The sequence below is a fragment of the Siphateles boraxobius genome, unplaced genomic scaffold (genome assembly GCF_051911475.1).
Source record: "Siphateles boraxobius isolate OS27281-9 unplaced genomic scaffold, OSU_SipBor_1 40, whole genome shotgun sequence".
Taxonomy (NCBI): domain Eukaryota; kingdom Metazoa; phylum Chordata; class Actinopteri; order Cypriniformes; family Leuciscidae; genus Siphateles; species Siphateles boraxobius.
In genome coordinates this window covers 48,677-63,369 of record NW_027509031.1, presented here as the reverse complement: position 1 = coordinate 63,369, position 14,693 = coordinate 48,677, and the positions used below count along the sequence as shown (strand labels likewise).

At 44.6% G+C, this 14,693-nt stretch overlaps 1 protein-coding gene across 3 annotated transcripts in view; it reads right to left on the bottom strand.

Moving 5' to 3' along the window:
- Positions 1–14,693, bottom strand: part of LOC143706042 (uncharacterized) — a 78,371-nt gene that overhangs the window by 47,683 nt on the left and 15,995 nt on the right. For 2 of the 3 annotated variants that reach the window (XM_077197586.1, XM_077197585.1), the window contains exon 4: positions 1,928–4,121. The exons of the other annotated variant lie outside the window; for it this stretch is intronic. In XM_077197586.1, the coding sequence (XP_077053701.1) occupies positions 3,224–4,121 (898 nt within the window). In that variant the 3' untranslated portion in view covers positions 1,928–3,223. Of the gene's footprint in view, positions 1–1,927; positions 4,122–14,693 lie in introns of those variants that run through there. 3 annotated transcript variants of the gene reach the window in all.

Below are 14,693 nucleotides of genomic sequence, written 5' to 3'. Positions count from 1 at the left end.
ACAGGCTTTGGACGGGTGCTTAGGATTGCGCCGGGAAGCACTCTGAAGGCACAGTAGCATGGCAACAGAGCGTTCCACCGGGGGAACCCCAGTGTACCCATGGGCAGCGGCCCCTGAGGGGAGGAAAGGCGGATGAGACCAACGAGAGGACCCGTGATCTCATCATGCACGTCCGGGAGGAAAGATATTGGGGTTTTCCGTGGACGCGTCGGCGGCCTCATCCAAAAACCAATTGTCCCGGGAAAGCATGGCCGTCATTAAAGAGGGGGGGCTGGGGCGTGGACACAGAGTCGGCACCTTGTTCCAGACCAACACCCTCAGGTCACCCTGGCCACCTGCCGAAGATCGCACAGGGAGACACACACACACTGGCAGATCACTGCACAGATCAGCAGGCACTGTGAGCTCGCTGTAGATCTCGCTGCAGATCGCCGTCACACCAACACCGGAGAGAGAAGTTCGTCTCGTAGAGCGAAGTCAGAGATGACTGTGGAGTGAAGAAATAATCTTGGCTCCGAAGCGAAAACATGATCTGCCTTTGCCGGCGTCTCTCCTTTTATACCCACGCGGTGGGGCGGAGATACGCTATGCAAATTCCGCAGACCCATGGCATTTCATCGCCATTGGCTTGTTTTGTAATACTCGAAGTGGATAGGTGTTCTAAGCGAATCCCCCAGTTGTCGTCATCCGACGTAACTCGGAGTGACTACGAAAGGGAACCACAATCGCTTAGACGCCATACTGCTCCAGCGTATATCAACAATGGCGAACTACAATGGCAGCTCGCTCAGGGCGGGTCTGTGTGGAAACGCTGCTGTCAATCAACAATTTGTGGGAGGGGCGTCCATTTTATTGACGTCACAAAATCGAACGCCTCGAATTGAGCCAGGGGAAAACATATAAGGAGATTAAAACAAAAACACTGGATGGATTTGTATCATTATATGATGGTTGTGTACAGGCACTGCCAACACATATTTCAGTACAATCAACTTGTAAAAGTGCATTTACCATTATATGACCCCTTTAAGTCTGACCTCTGATTTAGGACCTCTGAAAGCTAACATCCGCACTCATGTAAAAAACCTGGGTGTCATTGTCGACTCTGAGTTAAAATTCGACAAGCAAATAAACTCGGTTGTCAGAAGCAGTTTTTTTTCAGCTCAGGAGCTTACGAAAACTAAAATTTATTTTATGTTTTGGTGACCTAGAGACAGTCATTCACGCTTTCATTTCAACAAGGCTAGATTATTGTAACGCTTTGTATGCCGGTGTCAACCATTTTTAATTAATGCGCTTGCAACTAGTACAAAATGCTGCAGCTCGTTTTTTAATGGGTAAGAAAAAACGTGAGCATATCACCCCTACTTTATCACATCTGCATTGGTTACCGGTCAAGTTAAGAATTGAATACAAGGTTTTGACTTTTGTATTTAAAGCTTTGCATGGTGTTGCTCCAGTTTATATCACAGACCTCATTTGTCCATACTCTCCAATAAGAACTCTTAGATCATCTACTGAAAAATTATTAACTATCCCTCGCTCTCGCTTGAAAACGAAAGGTGATAGAGCTTTTTCCGTTTTGGGTCCGAGGCTGTGGAATTCGTTACCTCAATATGTTAGGTCAGCTTCCTCTTTATATGCATTCAAGTCAGCTTTGAAAACACATCTTTTTTCTCAGGCGTACTCATAACTGAGGATATGTAGCCTTAGTGAGTTAAAATTTTATACTATGAAATTTTGTACGATGTTTGTTTTTATTGTGTTTTAATTGTGTTTTTGTGAAGCACCTTGGTCAGCAGAAATGCTGTTTTAAGGTGCTATATAAATAAAAGTGACCTTGACCTTAAGTGATGGTCAACTTTTAAAGTAATAAATGTTTTATTAGGGCTAAATATTTCACACTTTAGATTAAGTGACACAAAAGTCAAGGCAAGACAAGTTTATTAATATAGCACACTTTATACACAATGGTAATTCAATGTGCTTTACATACAAAGCACAACAAATAATGTAATGAGAAATAAGAAAAACAAAGAATAATACATTGATTAAAATTGATTTCAAATGTAATTAAAATAATAAAAAGAGGACACTTTAATCCATTATTATACAGTATTCCATAAAAAGTGTTTCTATAGACACTAATCAAGCCTTAAATTTGCATAAGTTCCCTTCTTAAAGAGCATTTATTTACCGTGAATGAATAACTTCTTAATGTTCGGATAAATATTAAACAACTCATTTAATACATGGTTTAAAATACATCAGATACAAGCTCTTAACAAATGATGAAAAAACATTAAGGTTTAAAAAAATAATAATGTTAATTACAGTAGCAATGATTGAGTCTGTTAATGTGTTAACAATACTATTAATAAACTATGAATTAACTAACATTTGCAAATTATTTATAAGTTTATAAATGCTTAAGTGTTGCCATTGAAGGGTGTAAGGGCCCATTCATACCAAGAACTATAAATATGAATATAACTATATTAGCATCTACACCAGCTGACGATATCGTTCTGTTTATTACAAGCGTGTCTGTCTCTTTAAATACTCGAGCTCGTCACAGCACGATGGATTCTGATTGGCTGCCAATGTTTTTATCTTTAATCAGCTGGATAAAATAGTTCTGAAAGTGATTCCAACGATATTGTTTCTCTGTGTTGTTATCGTTATATATCGTTTTGGTGTGAACTCTTCTATTCTATAATAGCAATATAATATTAAGATTTTTTTTTTGAACTATATAGTTCTTTATAGTTATCGTCCTTGGTGTGAACAGGATTCAAGACACAAAGTAATCAATAAAATATAATACTAATTAAAATGATTAATATAATTATGTAATGCATATTATTAATAGTAGATTAGTAAGTATGTCGGAGACAGGTGTAACCCATAAGTTTTACACAGAAAATAATTTAATTTAATTGGATATAAAAAGTCAACTTTTTTTTAATTACTGAAATATTTTATGTTTGTTTAAATGCAAACCAACATTTTTCTCCATAATGTTACAGTTGGAATTTGCAAAGCACAATACTTGGTATGTAATTTGTTATTTATCTTTATGTTGCGGTTGAAACATGTCAGTGGTTAATATGATGGGATAGAAAGACCTCAAAAATTGGCAGGTCTTAAACATTAAACTGCCCCGTTCTGGGTCACTCATAGTACTACATATCAGAACTGACCCAGATGCCATTCAGGGGATTTATCTACGGATTCTGTCAAATAATGAGCTTAAGGCTCTGAAGAACACAGTGTTCATGTTCCTGTTCTCCATGTTCACAGTCATAACCGTTCCATCACTTGTGTAGGCGTACTGTGTTCGCCACTCTACTGGCCTTAATGGACTTCCCTCTCGGCCCAAACAAGCAGCCAGGTGCACAGTAGCTGTTTTGTTATATCTCATGAGTATAAATGATGTCACAAATATGAACATGTACAGGGGGATCTGTCTGAATGCATTTACCATATTTTGTGGGACAACATATGGAATAATAACACGGTCTTCTACTTCCATGCCTCTATTCTCCCAAAACTGCTGAAAAAAGTCCCATGCTCTTTCTTCAGGGGTCACAGGGGCTAGAAGGATCCCTGGGATGTTGTGGAGAGATCCTCGCATGCTGTTCCAGTGATCTGGCAAAGGGTTCGGCTCACAGTGAGCAATATTGCTGTTGTTGTAAAACTCTCTGTTTGTCACTCGAATGAAACCCTGAGCAATTGCAAATGCAGTGTTGGAGTCAATGCTGCAGTTCCACGGAGAGTAGAGAATGGTGTCTCTGATGTTAGGTGTGGGCACCAGTCCTCCCGCATACATAAACTCGGCGACTATACTGCCATGAGCCACAATCACAATGTCTATATCAACTCCGCTAGGATTTGTCAAATCGTCAAAAATGGGATCCAAATTTTCCAGAAGAAATCGTAGAAGATTCACAAATTCAATCTGATGAGTTACTGTCTGAAGCCAGGAGAGAACTGTGTTGTCTGTACATGTTCCCATGATATAGTTCATTATTCTCTGTTCATTTTCATTCATGCTGAGAGAATATCCCCCCAAGGCCTTGATGAGGCTCTTCATTTGGACCAATTTTTGGATGATTTCGCTGTAATGAGAAAAGTTGTCAGTCAGTCAGTAACTTCAGACCTTCATTATTGTTTGCGTTTTAAAAATTGCAGTACTGTACAATCACAGACAAATACAAGATATATTGGCTTAAGCCAAGACAGATAAATTAGTAGAAATTAAAAATTTGGGTAACATTTTACAATAAGGTTCACTAGTTAACATTAGTTAACTACATTAGTTGGCATGAACTAATAATGAACTGCACTTCTACAGCATTTATTAATCTTTTTTAATGTTTATTTAAACATTCACTAATGCATTATTAAAATGGTTGTATTTGTTAAAGGGGAACTTTGCAACTATTTCAACTTAATAAAACCGTTTAGAAATCATTTGGATGGTTAAATAACCTGTTCTGGTGATAATGGTGTCTTTCCCCGCTCCCCCCAGCTTTCCTAGGCGGAAAACCAACCTTGCAACATGCGGACTAACATCCCGGTAAATTGGAAATAGGAAGTCTCGTGAGAAGCGAGAACAAGCGAGAACTACTTTACGGCAATTCTACATAAACACACGGCATATGATAATGTGTATGATGTATTACCAACCTTGGTAATAATAATAATAATAATCATTTGTTACATTTATATAGCGCTTTTTCTGGGACCTCAAAAATCTTCACATATGGAAGAGGGAATCTCCTAAACCACCACCAGTGCAGCTCCACCTGGATGATGGCAAGACGTAGCATCTTGTTGGAACCCAAGATGGCAGCTCTGTGAGCGTCTTGTGTTTGACTCAAGGTTTTGTCCCGTCATACATGTTAAACTTATGTGTTTTTTAAACTACTCAGATCAAAGGATTAACTCGCACTTTCTCCATTGATGGAACAAATTACTAAAAGATGGACTTCTTGCCACGTAGCCTACGCATTGCTTGAAGTGGAGCCTACCTGTTGTGCTATCTGCACTTGCTAAACTTGGGAAACTCCCCTACTTCGTTGACAATAGTGGCCCATCTCCACCCTCTCCTGGAAGCCTGTCGTGGTCTTGGTTGCTGGACGAATTGGAGGAGTTTGCTGGATGTCAGACGTGGAGGGAATCAACATTTAGGTCGGTGGTGTTTTCTCGCCTAAATAATTAACGGCGTGTGCTCCCTGGCTCTGGCCTCTACACCGCCCGATATTAATCCACGGAGGTGCTGCCTTCGAACCGAAGTCCATGAGCTAGGCTACTAGTTGTTGGCGTGTTTTCCCTGCATTGCTGGCAACATGAGAGTGGTGCTGTTAATATGGGCAGCTTTCTGCATGTTCGATCTGAGCTACAGGCCAGGCTGTGACGAAGGCAAAAATGCGTGTAACCCTAAACGTTTTCCCCTGCATCGACCATCAAAACACACAAGCACGGAACTTTCATTTCAAGCAATTCCAATTACAGTTGTAATGGAATCAATGACAAATCTTACTGTCGTTTTCCTTCTCACTTTGCAGAACGTATTATGCTCTGCGAAAAAATTACGTTTGGAATTTAAAAATGGACAACCCGATTACAATCTCCCACTAAAAAACTTAAACCAGGGATGTCTGATAATGTTGATGCTTTTAATGGCTGGTAATATAAATCCAAATCCTGGTCCAGTGGGAAATTGTCTTTCAACCCCTCTGGAATTTTCAGATAGGTCTGGCCTTGGTGTCCTGCATTTGAATGTTTAATGCCCAAATTAGACCACGTAACAATCTGGGCCAAGACGACCAAAACTGACATTTTGGTCTTGTCTGAGACCTGGCTCAAAAATATTGATGTTGCGATAGAGGGATAGTTCGGCGAATTTCATCATTTGCTCCAGGGGCTGCGCCTGGTTGCCAGCCGCTTTCAGCGATACTTCCGCTTGTCCCCCGCCCAGTTTGATGACCTGTTGTCCCGAATCGGAGCGCTTTGATGATAAATGGAGCCAGCCTCCAAAAGTAATTAACCTGTCCTGTGTTTTTTTTCCTTATTCAACACTGTCCAGACACTAATGTTGGTTGTCTTTACAATACTAATGTTTCATATAATCTAGATTTAGATATGGAATGAAATAAAATAAAGGTCCTTTTTGTACCTGTCTCTGTAAAAATATGCAGTGGAATCGTACAATTCTGGGTGACTGCTTACAGCAAGAATTATTTTTTCCTCCATAACTGTCAGTGATTTTGGAATGAAAGATTCCGAGCGGGAGTTTACGTCACTTTACCTCCTGAGTGACAGCAGGCAGCTAGGCTCCTGATTGGTTAACGCGGCGCGAATTGACGCCAAATTTTTCAACTTGGGGCGTCAGACGCGAATTCGCGTCAAACGCGTGAATGCACAAAATGCACCATTCGTGCGTAACGTCTACCGCGCCGCGCTCAACACCTCATTCGCGCCGCAGGAATTTTTTACGCACATAACGCGTCTTTGCATTGACTAAACATTGAAATCACTCTCGCGTGACGCGCTATTCGCGTCCGGTGTGAACGCAGCATGATAGCTAAGAAGAGCTAAGGAATCTATCGTCAGTGAAGAATTAAAACAGGTCCTGGTCAGTAATAGTATTCTATCTGTTTTTCAGTCTGGCTTTAGAAAAAATCACAAGTACTACCACCGCTACTATGAAAGTACTTAATGACATAATCAGTGCTTTAGATGATCGTAAATCATGTGCTGCATTATTTATTGATTTAACAAAAGCCTTTGATACAGTCAATCATGTGATCACGGTTGGCTTGCATTGGCCTCTCGGAAGCTGTTATAGGTTGGTTCAGTAGCTACTTAAATAAGAGATGTCAACGTGTCCTTCTAAATGACTACATGTCGGAGAAACTTACTGTTAACTCTGGAGTACCGCAGGGCTCTATTTTGGGGCCCTTGCTGTTTACAGTACACATTAATAACCTCAGTGAATGATTTCCATTACACGAGAGTAGATGTTAAAACTTCATGCTGATTTGCTTCTACATCCATTTACGCTTCTTTCCATATGGTGATGTAAATCTCCTTCTGTCTAGTGTTAACACGCGTCAGCACACACAACGGCTGCAACCACAGTGCGGTCCCCCCATGACAACCGTCTGGATTGAGCTGAGAATCTCTAGGGTCTTCAAGTGGGCACCTTCCTTCCTCAGTGTTTCGTCGACGAGCCCACGACACCTCAAGAGGGCTCGACAGTGACTCTGGCATCCCACAGTCACCCCCATCCGTCCCCCACTCAACTCAGCCCAGCTTACTGACCTCTACTTCCCTCTTGCTGCTTGGACCTAATCACAATCTCTCCACAACCCAACCATACGCGCCAACCCGTTTGACTAAGGCTGTCGAGCCCCACTGGTGCGTTGTATACAGTTTCAGTGGCAACGGTTCCGTATGGCATACCAACTACCACAAAACACAATATCTGCCCAACCACCCATCATTCACGCAATATACACAGGAACGTAATGACTGTAAATACTATACAACCTATACAAATAAACCAACAGTTGCTGCTGAGACCTAACCACAATCTCGCAATCTCTCCGCTTATCGGAAGCTGCTTCCGATAAGTTCTTTACTGTGCGACGCAACTCTTGGCCACTGAATCCGACGTCTCTGAGGAACCGGGTTGTAGAGTGTGCCACAAAACCTCGACAACCCACTTCCGCTGGATAAACCTGGGCTCTCCATCCTCGCTGTTCTGCTTCAGTGGCCAGATGAGCATTTCGCAGTTTCTTCCTCTCATATGCCTCATGTACCTCATCCTCCCATGGCACTGTTAACTCTATCAGTTGAACAATGCGTGCTGATCCAGACCACAAAACAATATCTGGTTGTACGATCTCAGGTGGAAAAATAAGCCGTTGATCAAGATCAGCCAGCATCTTCCAGTCCCTAGCAGCTTCCAGTTGTCCTGGGCGAGAATTGTTGTTAACACCTTTTCTTGGTGGTTGCTCGCCTGGGCGGAGGAATATTGTCTTCTGTGTGTAATGTTTTGCTAGAACAGGCGGCAACTTATTGGTCAATCTACGCTTGCCTTCCAATGCAATAGCCAAACATCGCAATACTTGGTCATGGCGCCAAGTAAACCGACCCTGGCTAAGAGCCACCTTACGTCCTGTCAAAATGTGCCTTAACGTGGCAGGTGATGAATACAAAGGACAAGAGGGATCCTCTCCTACCCAGAGGTTTAGGTTCTGCGGTGATGGGAGAACATCATATGTTGACCTAATAAGGAAACTGATCCTACTCTCTTCCATTGACCAAAGGTCTTGCCAGCCCATTTTGCTTTGTTCCACACTCTCCCATCTCATCCACTCTCCCTGCTTGGCCTGGGAAACGGCCTTTATACATCTCATCCTCTCCTCCTGCTTTCGCACCTCGTTGACTACCAGCTTCCTCCTTTGAGCTGGGCCTGCCTTGTGCCATTTAGGAGGAGCTAAACTGAGCCCAAAACCCCCTCTTCTATGCTGTACCTGTCCCACGATATCCCCAATTTGAAGGTCAGCCTTTGCCTCTACTACAGATTTCTTTGCTGACCACTTTCTACCAGTTTTTACCACAGGGGCTGGCTCCCTTACACATTTGTCGCGTGACTCTGCTAAAGTCATTTCCAGTCTGACCTTGGCACACTTAAACTCCTCGGTTAAAGCAGAGACTGGCAGCTGCAATACTCCTTTACTATAAAGTCCCACTCTACTGAGGCAGCGTGGAACTCCCAACCATTTCCTGATGTATGAACTTATTAACGCTTCCAGCTTATCCACTGTTGTCAAAGAAACCTCATACACAGTCAGTGGCCACAGCAACCTTGGCAGTAGACCAAATTGAAAGCACCAGAGTTTCAGTTTGCCTGGTAGAGCACAGCTGTTTATGATCTTCAACCCTTCCACTGCTTGTCGTCTAACTTCTCCCACTCGACCTGTGTCCTTTAGATCCCCATCGTACCATCTCCCTAGACTCTTCACTGGCTTCTGAGAAACTGTTGGTATTGCCTCACCCTTAATGAAGAATGTTTTATCTACTACCTTGCCTTTAATTATTGAGATGCTCCTTGATTTAGAGGGCTTTAATTGCATTCGTGCCCATTCAATATTATCTGTTAACTTCCCCAATAACCGATTAGTGCAGGCTACCGTTGTAGTCATGGTTGTCATGTCATCCATGTATGCTCTGATTGGTGGTAGTCGCATCCCAGAAGCCAAGCGCTCTCCTCCTGCTACCCATTTTGATGCTCTAATGATTACTTCCATTGCCATGGTAAAAGCCAGTGGAGAAATGGTGCATCCTGCCATTATTCCAACCTCTAAGCATTGCCATGTAGTACTGAATTCTGGAGTTGAGAAACTAAATTGCAAATCTCCAAAATAGGCTTTCACCAAATTTGTTATCGACATCGGTACCCTGAAAAAATCAAATGATGCCCAAAGAAGCTCATGTGTCACTGAACCATATGCATTAGCCAAATCCAGGAATGTCACGTGGAGCTCCTTCCTCTCCTTTTTAGCTGATTGAATTCGTTGCCAGATAACACTGATGTGTTCTAAGCATCCTGAGAATCCTGTAATGCCCGCTTTTTGAACTGAAGTGTCAATGAAGCCATTCTTTAATAGGTAGGTTGACAATCTCTGAGCAATAATGTTGAAGAAAATCTTGCCTTTGACGTTTAATAGTGAAATAGGGCGAAACTGACTGATGCTCGTAGCATCTTTTTCTTTGGGTATAAAGACTCCCCCTGCTCGGCGCCATACTCTAGGTACAACCTGCTTTTCCCAAGCCACTTTTATCAATTTCCACAGAATTCGTAGAACTCCTGAAGCACTCTGTACGGAACTCCATTAGGCCCTGGAGATGATGAAGCCCTTGCCTTTCTCACAACCTGCTCTATCTCTTTCCACTTAGGTGCACAGACCTCCATTTGGTATTCTGGTGGATTGACAGGTGGGATGTCTGACGGAATTGGCATAGGCTCATGCCTTTTTGCATCTGTATGCGTTTCCTCCAAATATCTCTCTAGCTCAACCCTAGATGCTTTTAAAGTGGCGTTCTTCTCACTGGTGAATAACTTCTTTACGAATTTGAATGGATCTTTATAGAAATTAGCCCTCGCACGCTCCTTTTTTTTTGTAGCGTTTCCGTAGGCGCTTAGCTCTGCGTAATGTTGCAAGCTTATCTTTTATGGCCCTTTGTAAGAGATTGAGTCCCTCCTTCTGACTTTGTTCCGCTCTTTTCCATTGCTTCCTCAGCTGTCTCCTTTCTCTAACTAACCCTTCAATTTTCTTCTGCCGTCTAGACAATCCAGGAGTAGTTTGTACTTTTTCCTTCCTTTTTTCCACACCAAACCTCTCACTTCCATATGCGTAAATGATGTCCCCAAATTTATCCAGCTTCTTTTCAACTGTACCAGTTAATCTTTCCAATGCAATGCATAGATCTGTGTTTACCGTGTCCCATGCAGTTTTCTCACAAGCTCGTGGCCATCTAACTCCAGGCCTATGCCCGTTGAGGTTCTTTTCTCTCTTATGCTGGCTAGTCCGACCGGGTTCACAAGTATCAATTTGTTCATCACTAACTGTGCAAACCCTCATCTCCTCTATGACAGGGGTACTGATATCCTGCAAACTGTGGTTTGCTTCCTGTCGCTGGATTTCATTCGACTGACTTGACTGACTTCGTAAGAAGTACTGATCGATGCGAGGCCCTTGTCCCTTCTCCCTCAAGCATTTAATTTTCCCTTGATGAATCTTCAACTCCCTGACCGTTGTCGCCTTGCTCCAGCAACAGACACAAGCTTGGAGTTCAATGATTTTGCTATCTGCAGAATCTGAACTAGTCTTTTGTGAAGTACTCTCCATACTCATATCCGTTTCCATTCCAACGTCGTTAACCATGTTGTCCAACATTGAGTCATCTTCCGCCCCTGCTCTCGCAGACTCTAGGGGTATTTTTCTCTTGGTTACAAAGGTTATTAATGCAAAAATGCACCTGTATGCTGATGATACCATTATCTATTGTCCTGCAAAATCACCTGCTGAGACAATTTTAAAGCTACAAAAAGCATTTGAAAATATTCAGCTCAATCTACATGCATTAAATTTAGTTCTAAATGATAAGAAAACTAAATACATGTTTTTTACTAGAACCCTTAAGCCTGGACCTTCTTTGCCTCAGCTCCACACATTACAGGGCAGGCCAATAGAATTTGTTTGCTCATACAAATATCTGGGATTTATATTGGAGGAAAGCATGTATTTTAATTTGCATATTAAACAGTTACTTACTAAATTTAAATTAAAGCTGGGTTTTAACTTAAGAAACAGTTCTTGCTCCACACAAAAAGTCAAGAAAAAGCTGGTTGAATCTACCTTTTTGCCGGTGGAGATACAGTATGTTTTACAGACACTCTACAAAGACCCTGTTTATATCTTTGGATTCTGTGTATCATTCAGCACTGAGATTCATAATGCATCCAAAGTACTCTGTCCATCACAGAGTATTATATGAAATGGTTGGTTGGCCCTCACTTAACACAAGAAGGCTCAAACATTTGTTGACCTTTGTGTACAAATCAATAACTGGACACACTCCTTCATATTTAACTACACTTTTAGCACCTAGCAGATCTGAATCCAATCTAAGATCAAGTAGACACATACTGTATGATGTTCCACAAACTAAAACAGAGTTTGGCAAAACTGCTTTTAGTTACAGTGCTCCAACTTCAAGGAATGAGTTGCAAAATCAGCTAAAACGTCTCGGTTACTATTGTAACCCTCGTTCCCTGAAGGAGGGAACGGGAGACATAACATCGATGTGACAATGTAATTGGGATCGCCTTGAGAGACCAATCTACTTCGAGAGTATTAAAACGAGCCAATGCATATTGGCATGCGATAACTGCATCATCTGCTCTGCTTGCAGCGCGAGCATATAACGAGCAGCAGGTGCGTTGCATATTGTTTAGGCTCTCCTCGTGAGAAGAACAGCAGTCAACGAATAGGTTCCACTTCAACGCATAGAGGCGCCTCGTAGAGGGGGCTCTAGCGGAAGTGATGGTGTCAACTACCGCTGGGGGTAGGTCACCTAAAACCTCCCCGCCCCGTCCAGGGACCAGACATGGAGTTTCCAGAGGTCTGGACGCGGGTGCCATAGGTTGCCCCGTCAATGGGCCAAGGAGTGGCTGTCGTGAGGAGCAGTAGTTCGGGGAACCAGGTCCGGTTGGGCCAATACAGCACAACTAACAAGACCTGCTGCTCGTCCTCCCTGACCTTGCACAAGGTTTGTGCAAGAAGCTCACTGGGGCAAATGCATACTTGCGTAGGCCCAGAGGCCAGCTGTGTGCCAGTGCATCCGTGCCAAGGGACCCCTCGGTCAGGGAAGAGAACAACTGGCAGTGAGACGAGTCCGGGGCGGCAACAGATCTACCTGTGTGGTCCCGAAGTGCCTGAATATCAGCTGGATCACCTGGGGATAGAGTCGCCATTCTCCTGGAAGCACCCGCTGCCTTGAGAGCTCGTTGGCTGCAATGTTGAGCAGGCCCGGAATAAAAACGGAACGAAGCAACCTCAGATGCATCTGACTCCAGAGGAGGAGATGGCGGGCGAGTTGTGACATGCGACGGGAGCGTAGACCACCCTGGCGGTTGATGTACGCAACGGTCGCAGTGCTGTCCGAACAGACCAGTAAATGCTTGCCTAGTAGCGGCGTTTTGAAGCGGCCCAGCGCAAGATGTACTGCTTACAACTGCTTACAAGGGTCCGACCACAAGCTGAGAGTTTGGCAACAGTGCGGGGTCACTTGGACCCGGCTTGAGGCGCTCTGCCACGCCCATCTCGGGACTCGACCGTGGAGCCAGTGTTGGAGCGGCCTCATATGAAGCAACCCGAGCGCCGTTACTGCGGCTGCAGATGCCATATGCCCCAGGAGCCTCTGAAAAGTTTCAGTGGTGCCACTGTTCTGCGTCTGAGCGTGCTCACGCAGTTCAACACTTACTGGACGTGGGCCTCGGTGAGGCACGTTGTCATGTTGATTGAGTCCAGCTCCTTACCGAGAAAAAAGATCCTCTGCCCGGGGATGAGTTTGCTCTTTTCCCAGTTGACCCGAAGGCCTAGGTGGCTGAGGTGACTGAGCACTATGTCCCTGTGTTCGCACATTAACTGCTCTCTCGACTGGGCGAGAATAAGCCAGTCATTGAGGTAGTTGAGGGTAAGACTTTGTACTGATATGCCCGTCCCTTGAACACAGAGCGAAGAAATGGTCTGTGTCGAGGGAGAATCGAGACATGAAAGTACGCGTCCTTCAGGTCAATCGCTTCAAACCGGATGCACTTGAAAATGCATTTCTGCGTCAGCATCTTGAACGGCAGCCTGTGAAGGGACCGGTCCAGGACATGCAGGTCAAAGATAGGTCGTAACCCACCACTTTTATTGGGTACAATGAAGTACGGTCTAAAGAAGCCGGTCTTCATATCGTCTGGAGGGACCGACTTGATTGCGTCCTTCGCCAGTAGGACTGCAATCTCTGCCTGGTGAAAGCAGGGGATGCCGGGGGTCGTACTGAATCGCATAGTCGAGTCTGATGGTACGGATGAGCCAGCGAGACGGGCTGGGAAGCGCTAGCCAGACACCGTACAAGCGGGACCAACGGCACGACAGATGTACCCGAGGTGGGGCAGCGTGGCGGAATGCAGGGACCCGACTTGGACGGCATAGGTGCCCGAAGTGGGGTCTGAGTGTGCTACACTAACCTGACTCTACCGATCGGTAGGGGATGAGTGAGATGGCAAAGGTGCGGCCTCTAGCACATCAGGCTACCGCTGGCGAAGCAAGAGGGGGCAGAGGGTGGCAAGGCATATCGTCACACACGGCCAACCTCGCTCTCTTGGGACCAAGAGATAGGGAAGCTGCTTTTGCTGTGAATTTGGTACCGCTGGCTGAGACACCAGTGGCGGAACAGAATGATTCAAAAAAAGTTCTCCGCCCTGTCCTCCTCCGGGGAAGAGCAGCTGACTCTGGGTTGCCCGTCTCAGGCCGTCTTCCTGCGAAAGCCCAACGTCACAGTAGAGCTGGCTGTGGCGGAAGTTGTTGTTTTTTCCGCAGGGGACTGGCACCCTTGGCGAAAAACAGACTGAGGGGCAGCCCACTAGTGACCCAGGGAGCACATTGTGGCAAGCTTTTTGGTTACCTCAGCCTGCATTTGAACTGCGGAGAACCGCTGGGCACAGTCTCCAACAGTATCACCGAAAGACCACCTCGTGAGATTGGAGCATCGAAAAAGCAAACTTTGGCGATGTCTCATACCTCGCATGGTTTAGCCAGGGGGCGCTTCTGGACCACTAGGGTGGACATCATCTGTCCGAGGGCCAGCGCTGTGACTTTAAACACGGTCAGTCACCAGGCGCAGCTCAACCCTGACTCAGAACTACCCTGCAGGGAAGAGGCGGTCTGCAGTAGCACTGCCGCCCCACCATTGAGGGTAGTGAGGGAGGAAAACTTTCTGCAGCTTTTGGCACCTTTGGCTTGCCATATTGGCACCAAAAATGCTGTCATACTGGAAAACATTTTTCACACACATCTAGGAAGGCACGGGGGCTCTCGTGAGATCGCGGCCAGCACTGTCTG